The 24,230-nt window shown below is 40.0% G+C and overlaps 2 protein-coding genes across 2 annotated transcripts in view; both read left to right on the top strand.

Annotated features, from left to right (window-relative positions):
- The window catches only part of cnstb (consortin, connexin sorting protein b), a 30,322-nt gene extending 27,224 nt beyond the window's left edge, over positions 1-3,098 (top strand). The window contains exons 10-11 of the mRNA XM_050058715.1: positions 960-1,104; positions 1,217-3,098. Coding sequence (XP_049914672.1) covers positions 960-1,104; positions 1,217-1,425 — 354 coding nt within the window. The 3' untranslated portion in view covers positions 1,426-3,098. The remainder of the gene's footprint in view (positions 1-959; positions 1,105-1,216) is intronic.
- A 1,090-nt stretch (positions 3,099-4,188) lies between these two features.
- sccpdhb (saccharopine dehydrogenase b) lies at positions 4,189-20,034 on the top strand. The gene is made up of 12 exons (XM_050058714.1): positions 4,189-4,443; positions 5,060-5,172; positions 5,290-5,370; positions 6,035-6,164; positions 7,085-7,134; positions 7,727-7,857; positions 11,042-11,159; positions 11,975-12,094; positions 13,804-13,860; positions 14,666-14,777; positions 18,061-18,142; positions 18,306-20,034. The coding sequence occupies exons 1-12, from the start codon at positions 4,260-4,262 to the stop codon at positions 18,403-18,405; spliced, it is 1,278 nt and encodes a 425-aa protein (XP_049914671.1). The 5' UTR covers positions 4,189-4,259; the 3' UTR covers positions 18,406-20,034.
- The last annotated feature ends 4,196 nt before the right edge of the window (positions 20,035-24,230 follow it).

The raw sequence follows: 24,230 nt of genomic DNA, 5'->3' as shown, positions 1-24,230 counted from the left end.
AAAAAAACACAAGTATTTTCTAACATGTTTAATGTGTTTAGAAGGAAAACACAGACTTCGCTTCACCCATACTTTAAGTGTGGGTGAAGGAATCTCAACCACCCATTTCATGTGTCCCCCCAAATGTAAAAAAAACAACCCTCAAATATACGCCCTTGACAATAGGCTATAAATTTGTGAAGTATTTTGCAACTAGTAAAGAAAAATATTCTCAAATCTTACACTTTTTATTGACTAACCTCAGCTGAAACTAAAACTGTATTTTAGTAAATTATCTTTTGAGAGCCCTTATGAAAATGTAATATATCTAAATATACTGAATTTCCATGTATGATATGCATGTAATTAAAACATACATGTACAGACTATATATGAAACCTCTCAGAACAATTTCACATATTTACATACATGTCTAGCCCATAGAAATATGTACACTTATGTATATGTACGGTATGATACAATGATTGCCATATATGTCACATATATAATTATTTATACATATAACGTGTATGTATTTGTATAAATGTGCAATACACACACACACACACACACACACACACACACACACGGTAATACAAAATATTTTTGCAATGATGTAGAATACAAACTATACAAGTATATGAAATATATGGTACATTAAACATGTATTCACTTATCTATGATACATAGATGATCTTTTAAAACTGGTTACATACGTATGTGAGGTGGTGCAGTGCAATTTATCTTGCACAAGGCACACCTTAAGCCTTAGAACCATAAATGAAAACTACAGTATGTCGTATTTTTATGTATTCATTTATCATAGGCCCATAAATATCTCCAGTGTAAGTGGTTTATGTCAGCATTTATAATATATGCTGATTTTGGCATCAGTTTCTGGATAAAGCAACCCCAAAAACTTCTTTAAAACAAGAGGAAAACATTAGTGGTTATTTCTCTTGTCTCTGTGTCTCCCTCAGAGTTCCTCCCCAGATGGTCTGGTCTCCATTCTGAAAAGGAGGAGAGCATCACTGGATGGATTGCCTCCCCCGAGTGACATTGTTACCAAACAGAACTCCAAACGCAAAGTTCGCTTCAGTGAGCCAGAGGACGGCATTGAGCACGGTACAGCTGAACTCATCTGTAATGCAAACATGTCTGTCGAAATGTGGGAGACATCTTTAAAATGTAGGTTCCAACATGCATGTAGTAACATTTGTCCATTTCTTACTTGTAGATGAGGTAGGTGGAGACTCCTGCCTGATCCTGCTGCTGCTGTGTCTGGTTACCGTGGTGATCAGCATAGGTGGGACGGCCCTCTACTGCACCCTGGTGGACACTTACTCCAACATTTGCACCGACTTCACCCACAACGTCGACTTCTATGTCATGAGCGTGCGGAGGTTCTTCGAAGGGCTCGGACACTGGCTGCCCCTCCGGACTTAGACCCTGTCACCTGCATTCCACAAGAGAGCTGTTTCAGACACTCGTACTGAATGGACTGTGTCATGAAGCCAGGATGAGACAGTTCACAAGCACAACTCCAATGAGAGTGTTTAAAGCTTTGATTTCCTCCACAGTGACTGGACTCATGTCTGAGCAAAACAGCGGGTGCTCACAGCACACTAAACAGTAAAAACTGTTACAGGCGTGCATGTTGTCGGATCACAGTTCAGAAACTCCTGTTTACTACTGTTGTGTGTGGATATTTCCTCTTAAGCTCAATCTTACAGCTACCACACAAGAGGGCTCACAACTCTCAACAATATTTATATTTTAACAGAAGTAGTTAATCTGTGTAGAAGTGTTTCCCTGTGCTGTGTTTTGTCTTTTGTTCCAGAAGGTGTTTTGTGCTGGTTATATTTTGACTCATAAAGACAGAAATATATCTTCAGAATCATTAGGGTTGTACGTGTGTGTATGTGTGTGCGTGTGTTTGTGTGTGTGCTGTTTTTTGAGTGACTGATGAGCCAAAAGATGATTTTTTAAAATTCATGTTACCATTATCTTTCACTCTGTTGACCCATCTCTGTTAAATGCATATACAGTAGGGCTGTACACCTTTATCACACACGTTATACAGCACGACGACAAACGTTTATAATGTTTTGAAAAACCCTGCTTCCAGATACAGATGGGCCTTTATGATCCTTTCACTGAGAGAGATTATTTTATAGCTGCGCGTTTACCTCAATACAAGCAGTTACTCTTCACATTCCTCTTATCATGTGACCAACTCAAAGTGAAACATTGAACTATATGTGATACTGGTAATAAAGTGACCTATTGGGCGCAGCATCCTAAAACAGTCTGCATGAATGATGCTGTATGTGTAGATTCAGGAGGAGCGTGGCTCTTGGTTTGGAAATATCAAGTCTACAAAACATTTCAGTGTAGTTAAGATTACCAGTATGCAATACAGTAATTTAACTCCACAAACTCAGGCCTTACCCTGTGTTTATACCTTTGGTGCTCAATGTTTTCATGTTCACCCTTTAGTGAACTGTATAACCCTAAAACTCCCGTTCTACATCTGGACTTACGATCATATTTATTCTCCTCCTGCAGTGAGCAAACAGTTACATCATGCTAGTGAAAACACAATGCAGAGAAAACATTAAAAAAAAAAAAAGCGAAAATAAAAAAAAGTACATTATTATCGTGAACATCACTAGTTTGAAATCTTTCTTGAATGTTCAGGCTTAGTCACACCTAACTCTGAAACTGAGTCGTCTCTAATCTGCACTGGGAGTATGGGAATATCCAGTGTACCTGGGTTATGCTGTCTTTGTAGCATTTTGTCCAAAAGCAGAGCTTATTGGACCAGCAGTTTCCTGTCTGGCACAGGTAACACAACAGAAAATACACCTGTTGAAAAGGACAAATTGAAATTTACTGAGCATGTTCCTTTATTCCATTACTTTGTATTGATGTTTTTTCTGATTTCAGCACACCTTTCTCTCTCCCTCTGAACTCCCAATGTCTGCAAAGAGATGAATGTTACTTCTGTATTGTCACTGTTGATGTTGCATTATGCAATCCAACCTTGTTTCAATATTTATGTTCATTTGTGTCCACAAGGGAAAATATATTAATTAAGAAACGTTTGCCATGTGTTTTATTGTCAAAGGATTTTTAAATGTGATCGGTTACTTGATTGGTGAAAAGAATATTTTACCTTTAAATGAAATAGGTCTCATTTAATAATGATGATTTGTTATTTATCTTAATTTTTTTTTTTTTTTTTGACTGTAACACACATATTACCCAGAGGTCATCACTGAATATATGTATGTGACAAAAATGCCAATGAAAATAAGGAATCTTTCCTTTAATTGAATATTTTTAATAGTTCATGCAGAATACGCATATATAACATACTATGTCATAGATTGCCACTGACTATTTTACAAAAAAGAATAAGAAGAAGAAAAGAAAACCAACACAGTGCTGGGTTTGCTTTTTCAATGGCGAATATACCGAATAGCACTTTTTTTAATGTTAGTTCTACTTTGAACAGGGACACATTTCTAAATTACTCGCAAGGGCCCATTTTCTGCACATCATGTTAGAGGGCCCACTCTCCCTATGGGCTCCCATACCCAATGGGCCTCAGTGCAACTGCCCTGTATATTTACACCCCTGCTCCTGTACTGAGGGTTTTTACCTACATGTGTAATACCTAATATTCACGACCAGATGTCAGTGTACACCACAAAATCACCAACCTTTTTCTCAAGGATACTGATAACTACTAGGCTACAAGGCAATTATATTAAGGGGTAGACACAAACTCAAAGTATCTGGAAATTTAAGCAAAGTCTGACCTACCTGTGGTCGTTATCCTTCATATTGCACATCCACAATACTTTTATCTGAGAAAAATATTTAGGCTAATTTGTGCTACTGTTCCTTTAACATGTTTATAGTTGCAGAGTGCACCTTGTCCTAGATATTGGATATGGGCGGCGCTATGTTACAAACTCAGTAATTATTGAATATTGTATCAGTTATAGAAACAAACACAAATTGTGATTTATATCTGTGACATAAATTACTATTAATTAATTATTTACATACCACCAAGTAGCTGTTGAACAGTTAAACGCATAGTTTGTTGACAGTTGCAGGTGGCGGATTGATTAGAGGATTAATGTAGCACTGCGGCTCCCGTAGATGTCCATTTAATATTCCAGGACAGTTGGTGCGTCTTCAGCCAATCAACAGACAGAACTGTAACTAACGCGTTACCAGGCAGGACTTTAAACTAGACATCGACAATGGCGGCTGTAACCTCTACCAGACCGTACCACATTATTATTTTTGGTGCCACAGGGTTCACCGGACAGTTTGTTGTGGAGGAGGTCGCCCGCTGCGCCGCAGAGAGCTCCCTGAAATGGGCCGTGGCCGGGAGGAGCAGGCAGCGCCTGGGAGAAGTGTTGAAAAGGGCAGCGGAGAGGCTGTGTATGTGATTTACAGGGTGTATTGAAGCTAACTGAGACTGGGCTGACTGCTGTCAGGCAGTTGATGTTTATGTAGTCAGATTGCGTTTCAGTCTTGCCGCAGCATACTCACTTAAATGACGAAGGCAGCATTTTGGGTCGTTGTTGTTGTTATAGCTACAAGTGAAGGATATAAACTTGATCCTCAAATACAGCTAAATATCTTGTTTTGCTCCCAAAACAGCTAACTAGCTTCAGAAATGTGCAGTGGTCGGGTTATTGAGCAGTGTAGCTCACAGCTAGACCCAGACTGACTGACCAGCAAGGCTTTTTTATACAGTGGGAAAGGGACATCTCATAATTTGCTCTAGTCTCTGCAATACTTATATTTCACATGCCCTTCTCAAGTTAATACCAGAGTGTTGACACAGTTGTGATGTAGCAATAAGCAATGAGAAATAATTATATTTATTTATTATAATGATATTTTCAACTTTGTATTAACCTTAAATAGCAGTGGCTCAGAAATGCAAGCCTTAGTCTGACATGTACAATTACAACAAACTAGGTTAGGGCAATGTGTAAGTTATCCACTGTACAATAACTGAATGATCATCTCTTTCCCTCTCTTTTATCAGCCATGATAGAGCTGAGGACAGACATTGAAATCATTGTTGCTGATGTGAGCATCGAGGAATCGCTGGCCATCATGTGCCAACAAGGCCTGGTGATTCTCAACTGTGTGGGCCCTGTACGTGTGTCCTCCAGACTTTATCATGGGTTCAAACAAAGGGAAGTTTGAGATGACATTTCCCACAGCTTTTTGTGTTGTTTTGAACTATTCTCTCTATGCTCTTCGTCCCTTCAGTACAGATTTTATGGCGAAGCAGTGGTCAAGGCATGCATAGAAAATGGAGCTCACTACATAGACATCTGTGGGGAGCCTCAGGTAGGAAGATAAAAGTCCATTTCTTTTGTTTTTATGTGTTGATTGATTTACAGTGATCATACCTTTATAAATTGGTTATCACTGCTCTTTAACTCTTCGAAACCTCAGCAAATTGGCTTTATTTCTTTTAAAAACATGGGAAGAAGGCAGTGAACAATGAAAGAAGAAATTACCCATAAATTAGAAAAAGAAATGAGTAAAAATAGAAATTAAATACAGGAAAGTTAGTAAAAAGAAAGTTAAAAATAAACAAAAAAAAGTGCTGAAAAATAATAATTTGTAACATAATTTTAAAATGTAAGCGTTATAACAATTATAAATATATTTTTCCCTAGCTTTTTTCTTTCCTCCCATTTCAAAAAAAAAAAATAAAATTTCAATGTCTATAATTTTTTTTGCAGTTCATGTGACATTTCTTACCAAATTGCTTAGTGCCTTTTTCCCCATGTTTTTGAAAGAAACCGCACCAATTTGCTCAAGTTTCAAAGCTTTAAATACTTGTGAAAGGCGCCTGAAAGCAGCTCAAGAAAAGTGATGTTGCTTCAAGTTTCAAAAGGATAAAGTACACCGACTGGATGGAGTCTTTTTTGCTGTGACTGCATTATGGTTGTGTGTTTATTTGTTTTGTGTATATGCATATGCCTTGAGTCTCCGTCCTTTACAGTTTCTGGAGCGTATGCAGCTAGAGTACCACACTAAGGCGTTGGACAGAGGAGTGTATGTGATTGGCAGCTGTGGCTTTGACTCCATACCGGCAGACCTGGGTATTCTGTACACACAGAGGCAGTTCAAAGGTACGAGTCAGCCACTGTACCCAATGAATATGATAAAGAGATTAAAATTCCACTGAGTTGTTTGAGCCCTAAATAGATCAGGGTGTACAACACCAGGCACCAAACACACTGCAGTGCTGTGTTGTGCCTTAATTTAAAACCTGATGCTTATATATTGGATTGTCAGACTTTTGGTTCTATACTCACACATCATGCTTTTTGTTTGCCAGAGAGCCGACTTCAAAATACTCCTGTTGGTTTACAAAGCACTAAATGGTTTAGGGCCCCAATACATTTCTGATCCTCTGCTACAGTATAAAGCATCCAGACCTCTCAGGTCTTCACGGACAGGTCTGCTTTGTGTCCCAGGAGTCAAGACAAAACATCGAGAAGCAGCATTTAGTTTTTATGTACCACATATCTGGAGAAAAACTCCCAGAAAACTGCAGGTCTGCACCAACTCTCAGTTCCTTTAAATCAAGGCTGAAGACTTTTCTGTTTGCTGCCGCCTTTTATAAAATCAAGCACATACTTATTTCTTACACTGCACTGTAGCTTGTATTCTTGTATTTAATACCCATCTTAGTGTGTTTTAAATTTTTATTCTCCAATGAATTGTTTTAAATGTCTTTTGCACCTTGTCTTGATACTTGATGTTTTATGCGGATCGCCTTGAATTGACTTGTCTGAAATGCAATCAAACTTGCCTTGCCTCCGATTTCCACATATGGAGAAAATCAGTTTTTATGACTTAATACAATCATGAATTGGTAATAAATTTCAGCTGATCCACTGATTAATCAAAAAATAGAGAGGCACAAACTTTTTGCTTCCATTTATCCAAAGGCTGACACAGTCAAGGTTAGGTGAATGCCTTTGATTGTATTTTCAATTCTTATAAATTTTAACTGTAACGATTGTGTGATTTGGTCTAATTTCAGGAACACTGACAGCTGTGGAGAGCTTCCTGAACATCAGCAGTGGGCCTCAGGTATTATGAACAATTTAAGCTTCTGCACTGCATGGTGGGAAACGTAGTCAGATACTCTTTCTCCAACGTTTTACAAAGTAAAGTGACGGCTGTTTTGGTTCAAGTTTACGTCAATTGAGCTCACACTTGAAAGGGTAAAGTTAAAGATGTCACTTATCATAGATGGTACATATCAGAAAATGTCAGAAAATATCAATGCAGGTACAGAGTTGAGTACATTTTACTTTACCTCTACTCTACACAGAGGAAGATGACTAAATTCCTAAAAATGACTGAGCAAACACTAGCTCTAGGAGGAACAGGGGTTATTTTATGCCCATTTTTAACTTCCCTTGAAACTAAATAATATATAACCAAAACCTGCCAATGGCTGTAGCGACTTGTTCAACTACGCCGGAGTTTTAGTCATAAGTAATTCAGTAAGTCACATAATCCTCAGCAGGCTCAGGTCACTTACGTGTCAGTCAGAAGAAATAAGTTGTCCTTTCACATTTAAACCTTTGGTGTTTATTGGGGGGAAATTGAGAGGGCTTTTGGATGGCATTGGTTTTCTGCGTCACAACATAGTTAAAAGCTATCTTAACCCTTGTAGGGAATGTCTGGCCACGATGGCACTTGGCAGTCTGCTGTGTACAGTTTTGCGGACAGCAGATCCCTCCGCCAGCTGAGGAAGAAGTTTGGCCACAAGCCGCTGCCTGTGGTGGGAGCCAAAGTCAAAAAGAGGTAAGGCCATAACTGAGCAATTACTGTGTGGCCGAAACACTTCACTCTGAGTAATACATTTTTTACTGGAATGTGGGGCTTGGCATGGATTAGTCAAGGAAGGTGTAAGATGTGTTTCTTCAGCACACAACAGAATTTAAAATTGATATATCTGTTTTACACTTGACCTACACGTCAATAGTTTGATTTCAAAGTGAAAGATGGAATATTTTAGGGATGTGCTTATTTATTAGTCGAACATCTGTGTCGTTGACGGCCATCAACCTATTGACAGAAAGGATGACATTCACTAACAGCATAGGCTGCTTTTCCGTTGTCTCACGTTTAGAGATGCTCCGATGCAGCTTTTTCAGTTTCGATACCGATCCCGATGCTGTGGCTTTGAGTATCAGCCGATACCTGATACCGATCCGATACCATGGTTGACCTAAAAAGCGTGATCCGGGGAAGTTTTTTGCTTGCAGGACGGCGCTGCAAGGGGTGCGATTGGAGTCTAACCAGTGCACTGTTAAACTCAACAAAGACATAGGACACACTTCCGAGCTCCAGATGTCGATGGTGAAGCTCATGACATCTACATCTTGTAACTGTTGAGACAAGTGTTTCCTCACTTTCTCGTACGTTTCCGACAGTGCGGTCCGGAAAAATATTTGCGCGACAGCAAATTGTACCGTGGCTCCAGGTGATCCGGTAAACCTTGGAAGCCCATGTTTTCAACAACCGTCATCGGTTGTCTATCCAAAACAATGTACTCCTACCCTGGAAATCTAGAGTTCTCGCGAGAGCACAATTTGAATTTGCTCAGCGAGTCACTCTGGCACCTATGCCCATGAAACCGAGCTGCACCAATCACATCGGTGTATCTGATATAGGTGGGCCAGAGGCGAGCTAAACAGATGACGACAGCGCTGCGACGACGAAGTCCGGAATCAGTCAGTAAACATTGCAAGATGGCTACGGATGAACACCAGTTGTTTGAAACGGCTTTGGCTGCTAAAATGAACGAGTTCGACTTGCTTTTTCTCTAAAAGAGGAACAGAAGATGGCGCTCTTTCCTTTGCAAGAAGGACGTTTTTGCTGTTTTGCTGACCGAATACGGCAAGAGTCTAATCTACCAGTTAGCTCCGCTGGTAGCTAAGCGTATATGTCACCCCGTGTATTGTTCTGATTGGTCGTAGTGTTATCCAATTGCGTGCAGTGATATTTACAAATGCATGCTTGGTGCTGCCCCTCGAGTTGGGCCATTTTCATTACTCATGGCCAGACCCTAAATCTTTCTAGATTTGGGTCTGGATTTCCAGGCTAATGTACTCCAACACTTTCTCAGAAATTTTCACAGCTTTTGCGCTATTGCTGTGGAATTTCTCTCTTCTTTGCAGCGCATCTGTTAACGTTAACTGCTGTGTAGTATTACCTCTTGCTCCTTTCGACTTGCTCAACTGCTGGAACTCTTGGTGCTCCGTTTGGTGATGTTTTTGTAGATGCTTTATTAAATTGGTAGTATTATACTTGGCGGTACTACCACCACCCCTTGCAACATTCACTTTGCAGACATTACAAACTGCCATTGAGCTAGTTGGAGTGATCAGTGTGAAATTCCTCCACACAGCAGATTCTCTCCAACGCTCCATGACGCATGACGTAGTTCGCGTCGTTATAGATTTAAAGGGAAAGGATCGCCTCAGGTATAGGTTGCATTTTCTGATACCCGGTCCATCTATTTTGATGATATCGGGGTCGATATTTGATCCAGATATTGGATCGGTGCGTCCCTAGTCACGTTGATTTTGCACAGGCTGAAAAGCAGGGCTTTTCTCTGATAGTGCTGCATTATGAACAACAAATCTGTGTCGACATCGGCAGGGTGAGAGCTAGCTAACGTTAAGCTAGCTCTCATCTAAGCTAAGTGTTAGCTTTTAGCTGTTAGCTATAAGCAACCGAGGGCTGGAACTAACATCTAATGGAGGTTACATTACGTTACATTATGACGAGATCAAGCTCTGTGTAGTAAAAATGGGTGAAGTGAAATTATTTCGATACCTTATGTGTTCAAATGTGAGAAACTTGAATAAATGCAGTTGTTTGCAGGAGAAATTTGTTGGATGTTTTCACAGCAATATTATTTATCTACCTACCCATCTATCTATCTGTCTGTCTGTTTTTTTAAAAGATGTTTTTCAGGTGCTATAAGATTATATTATAGGTTGTTTCATAATTTTGTATTATTGAATTTGTGCTCATTCAAAGGAAGTGTAATGAAGTTTTGAATGACTTTAACAGTTGAAAAACTTTTTTATAATAAGATTTCTTTGTTTCCCTGGCTCAAAAGGGGAAATAAATAACAACAAAAACAACAACAACAACAAAATATCAGCATGGGCTATGAGCCAAATTGTTATTTTAAACATCGGTGTTGGTATCGGCCCAGAACTTTACAATCGGCACAACCCTAATTTAATAAGAATACCTTTTTTTTAGTGGCATTTGAGGAAATGCGGCCATCACCAAATAATTGCAATAAATGATTTCTGAATTTAATAAAAACAGTCTTTTTGACTTTAACGTTGTAATAATCCAGCACACTTGGAGATACCGAGTTTCTACAAGATAGCGGTGATTTGCAGACTGTTAAGGCCAAAACAGCACCGGCGGTGTCATATGACGGCGGCGTCATTGACGCGAGTCAAGTGCCGCCCCCAACACACACAAAAAGCGTCGTGCTGCGGGGCGTCAACCGGATTTCTATTGCACACTCCAGTCCGGGAAGCTGGGAAGTACAAAATAGCGCTTTTTCAAGGGCGGCGACGCTGGAAAAATAGGACAATAGCGTAAAGTGCCGCGGTGCGGCAGATCAACGCGCGTCAAGCCGCTGCCGGTGTGGGTTTGTAAATAGAAAATAATGGGGGCGGCTGTTTTGACGCGCGTCGTACGGCGCCGGTGTGTTTTGGCCTTTACTGTGTCTGGCAGACTGACTCACACACTGTAGTGAGATTTTATTTGCGGCCCATTGGGGAGGGAGAGACAGATTTAGAGACTAATAATGGATGAAATGAGCTTGAATACTTTTGTACTGATTATGCAAGCAGAGGTGGAGGGTCAGCGTTGACCACCTTGCTGTCTCTTTTTCTAATTTGATTTGCGTGTGTGTGTATGTGTGTGTGTGTGTGTGTGTGTGTGTGTCCAGAGGGTTTTTGTTTTTCAGCAAAGAGATTGAACAGTATGCCATCCCATTTATGGGCTCTGACCCCTCGGTAGTCAAGAGAACCCAGCGTTTCCTTCATGAGGAGGAACACCGGTCACCGGTACGATTATATCAACACAAAAACTGACACTGTGTTTCCCATGATTGATTGCAGTGGTGGTAGTTAACAGAGCAACCTTGTGGAGTTTCCATTTTAAACACAGTTACAGTTGCTGAATGTATTTCCTTCTTCAAAAAAACATTTCTGATGTTTCCTGGTATTTTCCACCACATCACACATAACCTCCCACTGTAAGAGACAGGAATGTGTATCATGTCTGTTGTTTTCAAGTAGTCATGTATTTTGCTTAATGTCACTAGAAATATTCCTCTTTCAGATGGAAGGAGTATTTCATAATCACTTATTCATAATTACTTGGCCTGTCATAACCAGTAAATAATGGTTAGCTGATGTTAGCACACTTAAGATAGATATTGCTGTGTAACTGACATCACTGAGTCAGTTTGCTGTCTTTACAGCTTTTCTCAATTTGTGCTACTGTTACACAACACCGTCCAGCAAAGGTTAAAGCAAGATGATGTTCATTTTGGAGGCTATTACTTTGAAGCGATAAGTTCATATGCGGTGAAACGCACCGACTCTCAGGGGTTTTGCTGCTACAGCCTTACTTGGTGTCGTATGACCAGTAGATTATGGTGATTAATCAGGGGCGGAATTTTGGTTTTTTTTTAAAGGTGAGGGGACACAGTCAGTACAGTCAATCCCAATTTACCACAGTTTGCTCATCTCTCATTTTCCCCTCATCTGCACCTGTTATCTGTATCCCCTTATCTTTTTAATTCTCTGTTACCTTTAATTTCCCTTTTTAAAATGAACATTGTGCCTTTCGTGCCCTCTCTTCCTTCCACCCACAGGTCCAGTACAGTGCCTACGTTGGGATTGGTGGCCTCTTCTCGGTAGTCAAGCTCCTCTGTGGTGGCCTAATCTTCTGGTTCATGGTGAAATTTAGCCTGGGCAGGAAAATCCTCACCATGGTAGCTAAATTGTTCATCATACAATTTGTTTTTGTAACATCTACCTTGGTTTTTTGCTGTCCAAAGCAGATCATCAGAGTCGCTTTATGATGGAGTTCATTTAAAGGGAGCAACAGCTTTAAGACTCATGTTGTTTCCAAGCATTTAAATATGGATCAGTGTCACAGTTAGTTGTGAATATTGACCTGAAAGGCATACCCACAGCTACTGAGATTAAGTGCAGCACCACTGTGTGGCAACCGCTGTGTTACTACTTGATTCTTGTCAGTATAGAAATGTTCCAGTGCAACATGGATTATACTGTATCCAGGGCTGAAAATTAACTTTTTGGCTCACCGGCCAAGGGGACTAGTAGATGAAAAAATTAACCGGCCAAGCATATTTTTTACCAGCCAAAATAATGAATTGCCTTTTTATGTCACATATACATTTGTTTCAGTACTTTTCATTGCGATAATACAGTATTATGTTGAATACAAGCTTAAAGGAGAGGCCAGAGTGAAATTTGAAGCAAAATTAGTTTGAGATTATCAAATTTTGAGCTCAAAATTCCACTTGCACTTTGTACTTCAAACATTTGTACTTCAAACATAACAGTAATTTTCAGTAAACATAACAGTAAATTGTTTTTTTGTAAACCTTCCAGATGCTTATTAATCATAAACCACCTCAGACTGCACAGGTCATTACTGCACCCTCAGCATCGTAGTGTAGCCAGCCTCTTGAAACGCCGTTATTGCTGAACCTCCATTTCTCACAAAACTTTATTTTTTTCTGTAACGTTACAGCTTCAGCTTCGTCCTCGTCTGTGTTTTTTCGTTTTGTCTGTGGTTTACTTACACCTGGTAAATGTCTCCACATGACGCCCGCGGTGATAGCTTGCTTGGTACTAACAGCAGATCATGGATCTAGGTGCGCGATATGGCTACGTGCGCGTGCATCCTTCGAGTAGGCCTACAGGTTCCTTGATGCAGCGGGGAGCAATTTAAGTGCGACACACAACAAACAGAGCGCCGGTCTGCTATTAGCCACCGTCAAATAGCTATTATATATATAATTTATTACATGACTACCAATGTTTGATACAAACATTTACCTGCCAATGTGGCGGATAGCCTTCCGAGATTTAGTCGCCAAATGGAAAATCTACCCGCATTTGGCGCTTGGCGGGTGTTAATTTTCAGCCCTGACTGTATCGATGCTTTATTTGTCAGCACTGATATTCAAGAAACAGCAGAGGATTAACGGAGACTAAATGGAGTCAGTATATGGAATGTCATTCATATAGTCACAGTGCCTTACAAATTTAGCATATAATTTTGCTGTTAATCTGACAATGAGGCCAATATTCGTGCCAAGACTTCCTCCTCAGCAGGCAGCTGATTATTTACACCATCGCAGAACCCATCGGTTCCCATCTGCATATGAATGCAGATAAATTACGAAAAAGCTAATTTAAAGCTAAATCTTCATCAGACGATAGCCAATTGGTTCAGAGATTGCATTTCGGCCATTGCGTTCTGCCTCTTTGCACGGACTGTTTACCTGCATGCAATCAAATCCTGCTCAGACGTGATTGGTTACAGATATCTAAAGGTACTACATTAATATTAAGATATTTGTTAATATAGATTATTTTTCTATAAGCACAATTTTGTGACAACCACATGAATGTTTGAGTGATGACATTTGTTTTGTCTTTCCCAAAGTTTCCATCACTGTTCTCCTTTGGATTGTTCACCAAGTCTGGTCCAACCATGAAACAGGTAACTCAAATACGGTTTGAGTTGAATATATTTGTATCATATGAGCTGAAAGCTTCCTTGGGCAGCATGGGAAATGGCTGTCAAACAGCTGCCTGCAGTTAGGAGCGTTAAAGTGAAGTGACGTATCTGGTCTGGTGGATTTAGTTTGTGTTGTTAAAGGCCTCGAAAATCTCTTTTCTTGATTGTCTTTTTACTCCTTTCTACCAAAGTAAGAAGATTTTGGGTTATTTCTCATGACAGATATCTGTGTTTGTGTTTTTGGGGACAGCACAGAGTGGTGCAGTGGTTAGCACTGTTGCCTCACAGCAGGAGGGCAGCAAGGTTCCAGGATTTAGCAACATGTGAATCAAAATGTGATAACAGTTGTCCTTTTTTAAAAAAAAAAAAAAAAAATCGTATGTGTGTTAAACTCTTAATAAATGATACCTAAGCAGGTTCTTTTTGAAACTTTAACTTTGACTCTCATTTTGTCATGAATATTTAATGTCACTGAGAAAAACTTGAGATTTAAAAATACGTATTTAGGGCCTTTGATGTTACACTAGTGGCAAATAAAATGTATTTGGTTTGCTACAAGATGCTATGAGGGTTACAAAACAACTCTAATACAAGGACACACTATGCTCCTGTGTTCATTTTGTCAACGAAAATTTTGACAATGAGTATTCGTTGATGCCTAATTGTCTTGGAGGGTTTTTTTCTTTTTCTTTTTCTTTGTACAGCATGTTGTGAGCATTGTGTATAAATTTTCATTTATTCGTCCATTCATTCAGTTCCTCTCTCGTCATTCATTCTCTTCTCACAGATAGAAGACACCTGTTTCAGCTTGACATTTTTCGGAGAGGGCTACTTAGAGGGTACAGATCCCACGCAGGGCCAGCCCAACTCAAAGATCTGCACTCAGGTCATAGGAGCAGGTAAAACTGCCAAAACTACAGACACCAGCTGATGTATTATACACTCTAGTTGTGTTTAATATACAGGGATAGCTATTATACATTTTCCTTGTAAGTAGTATTTTTGACATGTTATTAGTAACAACTGTCCTTCTCCTACTATGTAGTAGTGCTGTGAAGAAGAAGACCTATTCAACCTTAGCAACATTCATTTATGGTAACATGAATCACCTCCACTCACTCGGACAAACTATCAACATTCAGTGACCGGCGCTATGGCAGGTGTCACAGTACACGGCATTTCGCAGGAGGCAATTGATGATTTTTGGGGACATAACGATCAGATGTCATTGAAAAGTAACCAAAAGGGCCTAAACTACGCATTGGAGGGATATATTAATCATTTTATTGTTGAGAAGCTTGATGAAGAGCTTAAATTACAAGCCAAAATTTACAGGTCACAGTGTACGCTTGTGAACTGCATCTCGTTGCCGTCACCGGCCTTTTTACCATCTTTACCAAGAGTGTCTCTCCATTAGTTTGGTGCTACAGTATTTACACTGAATCATTCAGCATAACGTTTGTTAACCTTTGTTATCTCTGCCATTACAGATAAATTAATGAAGCTAAGCTCCAGAAGTTAACGTTAGCTGTTGTCCAAAGGGCTCTAGTTAAACTAACAATGATGTACAATCACCAAAGTACAAAAACTAGAACAAAATAGGCTAATGAACTCCCAGCAAACAAGGTGACATGATGAACAATGCAGCTAGGAGCTAACGTTAGGCTAACTTTAGCTAATGTTAGCTAGAGATGTTAAAGATAACTTTATATTTCTTTCCAGCAAAGTGACAATATGTTGCCTCAAACACGATGTTGACTTCCCTTAGAACAGATGTAAACATCCTTGTTAATCTTATTCACATTGAGTTGATGTTGTGGTCTAACGTTACCACACAACTTTATCCAAAGGAGACACTTTTCTCGGTTGAGATGTGGTTTAAAGTGTAAAAAATACACCCTGTCGCCCAGCCTCTCAGGATACCTTGTGTCGGAGTTGCATGTACCCCATGCACACTGTTTGACCATTTTTAAACTTCAAATCTCCGAAAAAGCTCATAAAACCGAACGAAACTGACTTTCTGTAATGCATTTCAATGAACGTCCAGGCAGAGAATGTCCGAGTGTATGGGAATGGCTATACGCACTGTGATTGGCTCATCGCATTTGAGGGCGGGACTTAGCCATAGGTCAATTGTGCAAATTTGTAGGAAAGCCCAATCAGTCTTTTTTCAGCATTGGCAGTATAAAAACAAAATCGGGGAGTGCGGGAAAATGCCGCCTATCTACTTTTGTTTATACAGAATGCGCCTTTTTTGGGGCAATGGGGGGCGTGAGCAAGTAACAAAACGTGTAGCTCAGCGTGTGACGTAACCAGTGATGTGGGAGGGAAGCCGCGGCTAGTCAGTCCTTTGGTGATTCTCTTGTAAGTCGGCCCGTCCTTCACCATTCCTGTCATCTGACAGTTAATGGCCTCTTTGTTTGCGAGGACAAGGAGGGCGCACAATTCCTTGTTTCCCCAGCTGCTCATCTTTAAAGTGTCTGTCAGGTTTGCGTTTCCCTCTTGCTACTAGCTGCTCATTCCTGCTATCAGCTGTTTTCTGTTTATCCACTGCCAGTGGGTTGCATGTTTGGCGTCATCAACAGCTCCTCCCACACGTCATCAACAGCCCCTCAAGTGGTGGAAGGGCGCCTCGTTCTTTTTAAACCAAAAAGGTTCCGCCAATATGTTTACCCCTACGAGGCAGAAAATTGGGCACCTTGGATCAACTCGCCAATCCGGATCTGTGTGTCTAAACGCTCACAGCTTGCCGGCAAAATGGCCCAACATTCGCAGAAAATCTGGCAGTGTAAAAGGGGCTTGTCATTAACTGCTGACTCCTCACTTCTCTGAACCGGCGAGTTGAATCCTCAAGTTTTCTTGAAATCAGCTCAACTAAAAGGCAACAAGCCTTGTCATCTGTTGCAGGTCGCATTTCAGCGTTGTTGTGCCTCAAAAATTGACAGCAATACAAAAGTTTGGTCTTATTTTGAACTAGGGCTGGGTGAATCATTTGATTTATTTTCAATTATGATTTTGGCTTCCCTGGATTTGCAAAACAAGATAATCATGATCAACGCTTTTGTGTTGCATGACAAGTCTACCAGTCTTGCTCCCGTTTTTTAAATCAAATGCATCCCTTCCCAGCAGATGTGTGCGACCCTTCCCCATAGATTTTTAATAATAACTAGATACCGGACCCCAAGATGGCACCTATTCGTTCCATTTGAGTTGCTCGCCAGGCGCATAAACCAAAAAAGTGTTCTAGCTTCTGGGTGTACTTCCGCGGTTTGTGGCTCACTGAATATGAGCAGTAGTGTCTCTCCTGCTGGCCCTGCCTGCGAGTTCCCACTCGGCTCTTAGACTTTATATTATTATGACGTTCAGATTTTTTTTAAAATTGCTTTTGTCAGCTTGAGGAAAGTTTTACAAATATAAAACCACCAAATGTAGTTTTTCTAGTAATTGTCTAGATCACTCATGTTTTCTCCTTATGTGATGGAGCTACGTAACATCCGGTTGTAAATGTTGATGAAGAGCTGCAGACAACAGGCTCTTACTGCACCTCTGCAAACAGCCCACCTCCAACAACAGGTAAACTTCTTTTACCTGCTCTTCTGTGGAAAAACACATGCAGCAAAAATAACAGGGGACTTCAGCCGTGGATCAACTTGCAACTGAACACGTAGCCCACTTCGTAGAAAATACCGGGATATATATCATGTATCGCCATTCAGCCTGAAAATACCGGGATATAAATTTTTGTCCTATTTCACATATTTATCGACTTATTCAGACCATCCGGGGAAAAAGTGAGAAATACATTTATTATATTGCAATTTATTCCTATGCACGCTGCTTAGAGTAATCGCAGTCCACCCTCTTCTGCCAGTAATGCGGGGTTTCTTCCTATTCTCTATAATCGTGATCTCATTTTTCAGCAGAATAGTCGTGATTATGATTATTGCTGTAATCGAGCAGCTCTTCTTGGAGCAGGACATGGTTGATGGTTGGTTTTTTTTTGTTTTGTTTTTTTAAATGAGATTTGATGGTAAGAAAAATATAGAATCTCACCAGAGCACTCATAACTGTAAATAGCACATTTAGCTGTCAACGTGATTTTGTGCTGTAAACAATGCTTCGGAACATTTAGAGACATGTCTGCAACTTCTTATCTCCATGTTTGTGTCCTTCCTCTTACAGAGCCTGGTTATGTAGCTACAGTTTCTGCTATGGTACAAGCAGCAGTAACTTTGCTGAATGAACTGCACTCTCTCCCCAGAAGGTCAGTTCAGTCTGTTTTTTCTTTTGCTTGCATTTCTTTTACTTTGTCCCTCTCTGTCATAAATGTGCAGATTTTCTGAAGGCCTTTAGTCTTATCCATGTCTGCCGTCCTCTTTTGTTAAAGCGCTATCCACACCCTCTCTCTCTGTTATTGTTGTTGACAGGGGAGGGGTGTACACTCCAGGATCTGCCTTCTATAAAACCAGCCTCATCGACCGCCTCCAGAGCCACAGCATCAAGTTCTCTGTCAGAAACTACCAGTAGCCCCCTAACAGTAACCACTGTAAAGGCCACGTCACCCTGCACTTGCAGTGTGTTGTATTTGAAGTGTTGGCCGATCTTTAATCCAGTCAGCATTACCGCTTTTAATAATGGGTGTGACTGTAAAATCTCTGAACCCTGCATCTATTGTTTGTCTGTTTGTTGGTGTAGATATAGCTCTGAGAATTCATCTGAGGGGTCAGAGCCGGTTACAGAATCAGTAAAACAGGGAGAGGTTTTAGACTTGCTCAAGGACACTTCAGAAAACATGTACACATTGGCTGCCAGCCACTAAGGATCTCTGGTTCTCTATGTCTTAAGCCTAGTTTACATCACAAGATTTTCACTGCGATTTTGACATCGCAGAGGATCTTGAGAGCCTCCATGGGTCGGAGGTGAGTCGGCAGATAGTCTGCCACGACGAGTCCTCATGTGTGAACAAGCCTACGAGCAAGTCGCCCCCTCGTCTGTGACTGGATATCTGGCATGCTAGAAAACTGGAGAAGTGTGACATGACTGACAAAGAGCCTCAGCCAATGAGACCAAGTGGAGTTGCTTATTTGGGCTTGCTCTCTAAATGTCGCCTTTCTCTATATATATCCATCGCTTCTTTTGGGCTTGTTTCCATAGCCCTGGTTGCTTGTTTCTCTCCCAAGATCTGGCAACACTGACAAGCCGGCAAGCAACAACAACAATGGCGGCGTCCACAGGATCACGGGGAGTGCGTTGTGTTTGGACCCAGGCCCTGGAGGTCACCACTTATCTGGGGCTCTGTCGGCGAGGGCTCGGTGGAGAAATCTTGTGGTGTGCACACAGCTCGTAACGCAGTTGGCGAGACTCTCGATGACAGAAACACACGTTGCCAGGTATGAACACTCACAAGATTACGATAGTCTCCACGGCACATTTTGCGGGGTGAAAATCGTATAATGTGAACTAGGCTTTATTAAAACAGCAGACGTATCTTTCACACTATCTTGTTAACCACTTATAAACTGTTGGTTTTATCCAGTGACTGCATATAAAGATGGACAACGAGTCTCCACTTCCTCCCACTGTACAAAAATTAAACCAAAATATCCCTCATCCTGGGAATTGCGCTGCCATCTTGCGCTAGTGACGTCATTTGGAGCCAGAGTTTGTCACTGTGGTAACGAGTTCCTGCCCATACACCTGTTCAACAAATCACAAGCACGAGCACACTGATTGGCCACACATTTGTCAATTATGACGTCAAACATCCTTATGTGTGATCAAGTGACAACACTGTTGCACTGAGAGACGTGTTCCTCCTACTTTATGTGAACTCAATACCACGTACATCGTCCTGCAGGGTAAATACTCATTGGCGTACCAAATACACAGCTGAAAATAGTCCCCAGCAAACACACTACGTACTTCTGCTTGAGTAACACTGGTAAAAACTACACTATGCATTTCTGGCTACTTTTAAAAAATGTAGGAACCAATAGGACAGGACAGAGAAGTCCCAAGGTATTGAGTGTTTTTGATATTTTGGCCTTTTCATGTGACTTGTTGAGCCCAGTTTTGTCCTTTAAAGAACTTCCCAGCCTTTAAACTAAATGTGTACAGTTAAATGCACAAAAGAATAAATAAAAAAAAAACCCTCAATTGACTTGTTATTGACTCCATTGATTGTTTACTGATTTGTGTACATTAGGTCAAGCACTTTAATTAAGTACAATTTTGAGGTACTTGTGCATTTCCATTTTCTGCTCCTTTATACTTATATTAACTTATAATACAGATATCAGTACCTCTTCCACAGCTGGAAGTCTAAGATATCAATTTTAGCAGTTTGATGAATAGGGGCCCTGATTTGTCAACATGATAACAGTGATGGGAATAAGAGGACGAAAGAATTAAATGATACAGATACAGACTGTCCCTAGTAAGCTGTGTTTTGTGTTTGTTTTAGTTGTGTTTCCAATCAAACTTTTCAGCCCTTTAGAGAAACTTCACACAGTGGCATAGAAACCCCACCGCCAACTAGCATGGGGTTTTTATTTCGGATTATTGCAGAAAATGACCTCTGTGGCAAACAAACATTTATAAATGACCACAATTTGTATGATTTTGAAGCGTACATGCAGTCCCCAGAGGTAATATAAGCAAAAAATACACTACAGTCAGATGATTTAACATCCCTACCACAATGAGACTGTAAAGCTGTGTAGGTATGATGATGTTCTGTAGTCTCATTTAGCCACTTGTTAGCAACCTTTTTTTTTTTTTTTTTTTTTTTTTGAAGACATAAAAACTTCAAAATTTACAAGTGGGCTATTTACTGACATATTTTATGCCATATATCAAATTGTGAAATTCTCTTAAGCAGTCCTAATTTTAGGCATCTAACCAAAAACCCATTCAAGACAATGAACCAGGAGTGCTAAAATGCCAGCTGATTTCCAGGTGTTAGGACTCCTGCACCACTGATGGATAGCTATCCTGTAGTGTACTCTTCCATCTGTTGGTGAAGTTGAGGTATAACACACCTGGGGCTTTTGTGGCCTGTGTGGAAATGCTCAAGAGCATGCATACTACACAAGCAGCAACATCTGGGGCTGAAAAATAAAGCCCACACAGAAGTCACAGTTCTTATACCTGTGCCAGACAGGAAACAACTGCTGGTCCAATAAGCTCTGTTTTTGGACGAAATGCTACAAAGACAGCATAACCCAAGTACACTGGATATTCCCATACTCCCAATGCAGATTAAAGACGACTCAGTTTTAGAGTTACGTGTGACTTAACGTGAACATTCGAGAAGGGTTTACAATGAGTGTTGTTCACCGGGCTCATGTACTTCATCTTCATATTTTGTTTCTAACCACAATAGTTTTCTAATGACTTTGATTTGAAAGTTGATCTTTTTTCGTTTCTATAGAAATTTACTTTATTTTTGGTATAAATTGACCCCGCCTCCAGCCTTTACCCCTACTCCATCTAGCCAACTGTGTCACACCTCCTCTACCCCATTTAAATCTAAATCTTATTTTTGTCCAACTGTACAAATTGCCACCTTAAATACATTTGAGAAAAAAGTTAATCATGAGGTAGAGAAACTACTATCCAGAAAGAACACTGATAGGAGACACAATCTCACTAAGGATGAACGAGATGCTCTTAAAGAGCTTGCTGACAACAAAAATATAGTTATAAAAAGGGCTGATAAAAGAGGAGCGGCTGTTGTGTGGGGTTATGAGCAATATACTGATGAGGCTTTTCAACAGCTACAGGACACTACTTTTTACCTCCTTTTAAAGCGTAATCCTATAGAGACTTTAACACAGGAACTTAAGGATATACTACAGAAGGCCAAGGATGATAACCTGATTTCAGAACAAGAATCTGGATTCTTTTTAACCTTTTCAAAGCTAAGCCTATTTTATAGTCCTCTGCTCGAAAATTGCATATCCATAATTAAATGAATATATCTCTGCAACCACAAGGTCTATTTGAATACTTTTGGTGTCATGGTAAAGGGAACACTTGTGAGATTTGTTAAGATGTGTAAATATCAGTATATGTGTTATATGTGAAGAGTAAATGAAGATGGCACACAGCACAAATTAAATATTTTGAGGTTCGCCTAAAAAAAAAAGAAGCATTTTCAGGATGAGTATCCCTTTGGACCGATGCAGCTGCAGCTCTAAACCTCTATCACATCATAGTACAATATGTGAACATTAACTCTGCAAGTTGATTCTGATAAAGTGAAGCAGAAGAATATTAGAGAGGTTTTAGTACAGAAATTCAGGCGAGCTCTCCAAAAATGTTTGCATGTGATTTTTGTCATGTACAATCATCTTTCATTTTTTGTTTCTGTAAATCCCTACTGATGTTTAGGATATACACATATATTTTTCCTCTATTTCCCACTCCAAACTGACCAATACACACCTACTACATTTGAAACTGAGTTTCTATTCTATTCTAGGCTCGTATCTCCGTGACGGCTTGGCCGATTTGAGTGATTGACACCTCGTTTGATTCGTTAGAGCCAATAGAATGACGCGATACCCACCAAAATGAGACTGACAGCACTGTAAGCCAATCAGACAGATTCATTTGAATGACGGACAACAAGTCGGTAAACGGGAATGAAGCGTGAATCAACAGCAGAATGAGCTTTTCACGGCAAAAACAAGGTCAGAGAGATATTACAAATGTATTTTGGCGAAAAAGTTTTCTGTTGTTGTTGTTCTTTGGCCTCTTGCTCTCTGATGCTTTGGGGTAGAGTGCTTTGGTGCATATGTGTGGAAACAGCGGAGTATTAGCTTTCATTTGAGATGAACGGCATGTGTTTTGAATAACCTGTGGTAGAGTAAGAGCCCGAAATATACAGAGTGGGTAGGGATATCGGTGCTGTATGGAGTTGGATTTGTTGTTGTTTATTTAGTTGTTGTTTGAGCTGTGTTTGGGGCATGTAAAAAGGGTTTTTACAGCCTTGTAGCCCAGGTTCTGCTGTTTAATTTGATGTGCAACATCATGGGGGACTTTCGGGCTTAACAGGTTTTAAACCATACCCTCCTATGGCGTCTTTCTATCGCTTGCCTAAATTGCACAAGAACTTGACAAATCCACCAGGAAGACCTGTGATCTCTGGTAATGAAACTCTTACACAGCCTATTTCTAAATATGTGGATTTCTATATTAAGCCATTGCTCCTGTCCCTCCCTGCGTATGTACAGGACACAACTGACATTCTCTCGAAAGTCAAAGAACACAGTTACATTGGTCCTGGTGCTTTACTGGTGACAATGGATGTGGAAGCTCTGTATACGAACATTGAACATGAAGGCCAAGGCCTTTCTGCCCTCAGATACTTTCTGGACAAACCACCTTGCCTACATGACCCTCTTACGGATTTCTTTGTAGACCTTACTAAATGGACATTGAATAATAATGTTTTTCTGTTTCAGGATAAACAGGTGAAAGGCTGTGCTATGGGGGCATGCTTTAGTCAATCTTATACTGGCTTGTTCATGAGCAAATGGGAGGAGGATTTTGTGTTCCATTCTCAAAATGTCTTTAAGGATAAAACTATCTGGTGGGCACGTTATATAGATATATATTATATATATATATAAATGGTCTGAATAAGTCGATATATATATATATATATATATATATACATATACATATATATATATATATATTAATATGTGGTGGAATGGCACTGAAGATGAGCTATTGTCTTTTCATAGTTATCTTAACGTTAAGTACATGTAGTAAGGAGAAGTTAGTACCATGATGACAAGTGCAGACAATACAGATGCATGGAAAGTGACTGCAAACAAAATCAGTACCAGCTTTATTGGTGCTGTTTGCACCCCTGATAAATGTAAAAAGAAGCATAGTGGGTAACATCCAATCAATGCACCCCTGATAAATGTAAAAAGAAGCATAGTGGGTAACATCCAATCAAATGTTTAAATGACTGCAAATAATAAATGAAAACCACCCTGTTCTGATTCCTACATCTTGCTTCAGCTAACATGTTATTAATCATGACCAGTCATAGTTTGTACAAACGTGTAAGGAGGTGTTTGTTCACCTGTGTTACTGGACTGCGGTTATCTACCATCTACTCTTAACTAACTTGAGACCTGCTGAGCTCTTATACGCAGAGCATTTATACATCAGAAGAAACTCTTAAATCAATCTTAAATTTGTGAATATTAAATGTGAAGGATTTTTACTTTTGTTTTTCACATTTGGTCCAAAGTGTCACTTCTTACAGTTTGATGAATATGGGCCCTGATTTGTCAGCATGATAACAGTGATGAGAATGAGAAGAAAAA

The sequence above is a fragment of the Epinephelus moara genome, chromosome 12 (assembly GCF_006386435.1).
Source record: "Epinephelus moara isolate mb chromosome 12, YSFRI_EMoa_1.0, whole genome shotgun sequence".
Taxonomy (NCBI): Eukaryota; Metazoa; Chordata; class Actinopteri; order Perciformes; family Serranidae; genus Epinephelus; species Epinephelus moara.
The sequence above is the reverse complement of the archived record's forward strand: the minus strand, read 5'-3'. Positions and strand labels throughout refer to the sequence as shown.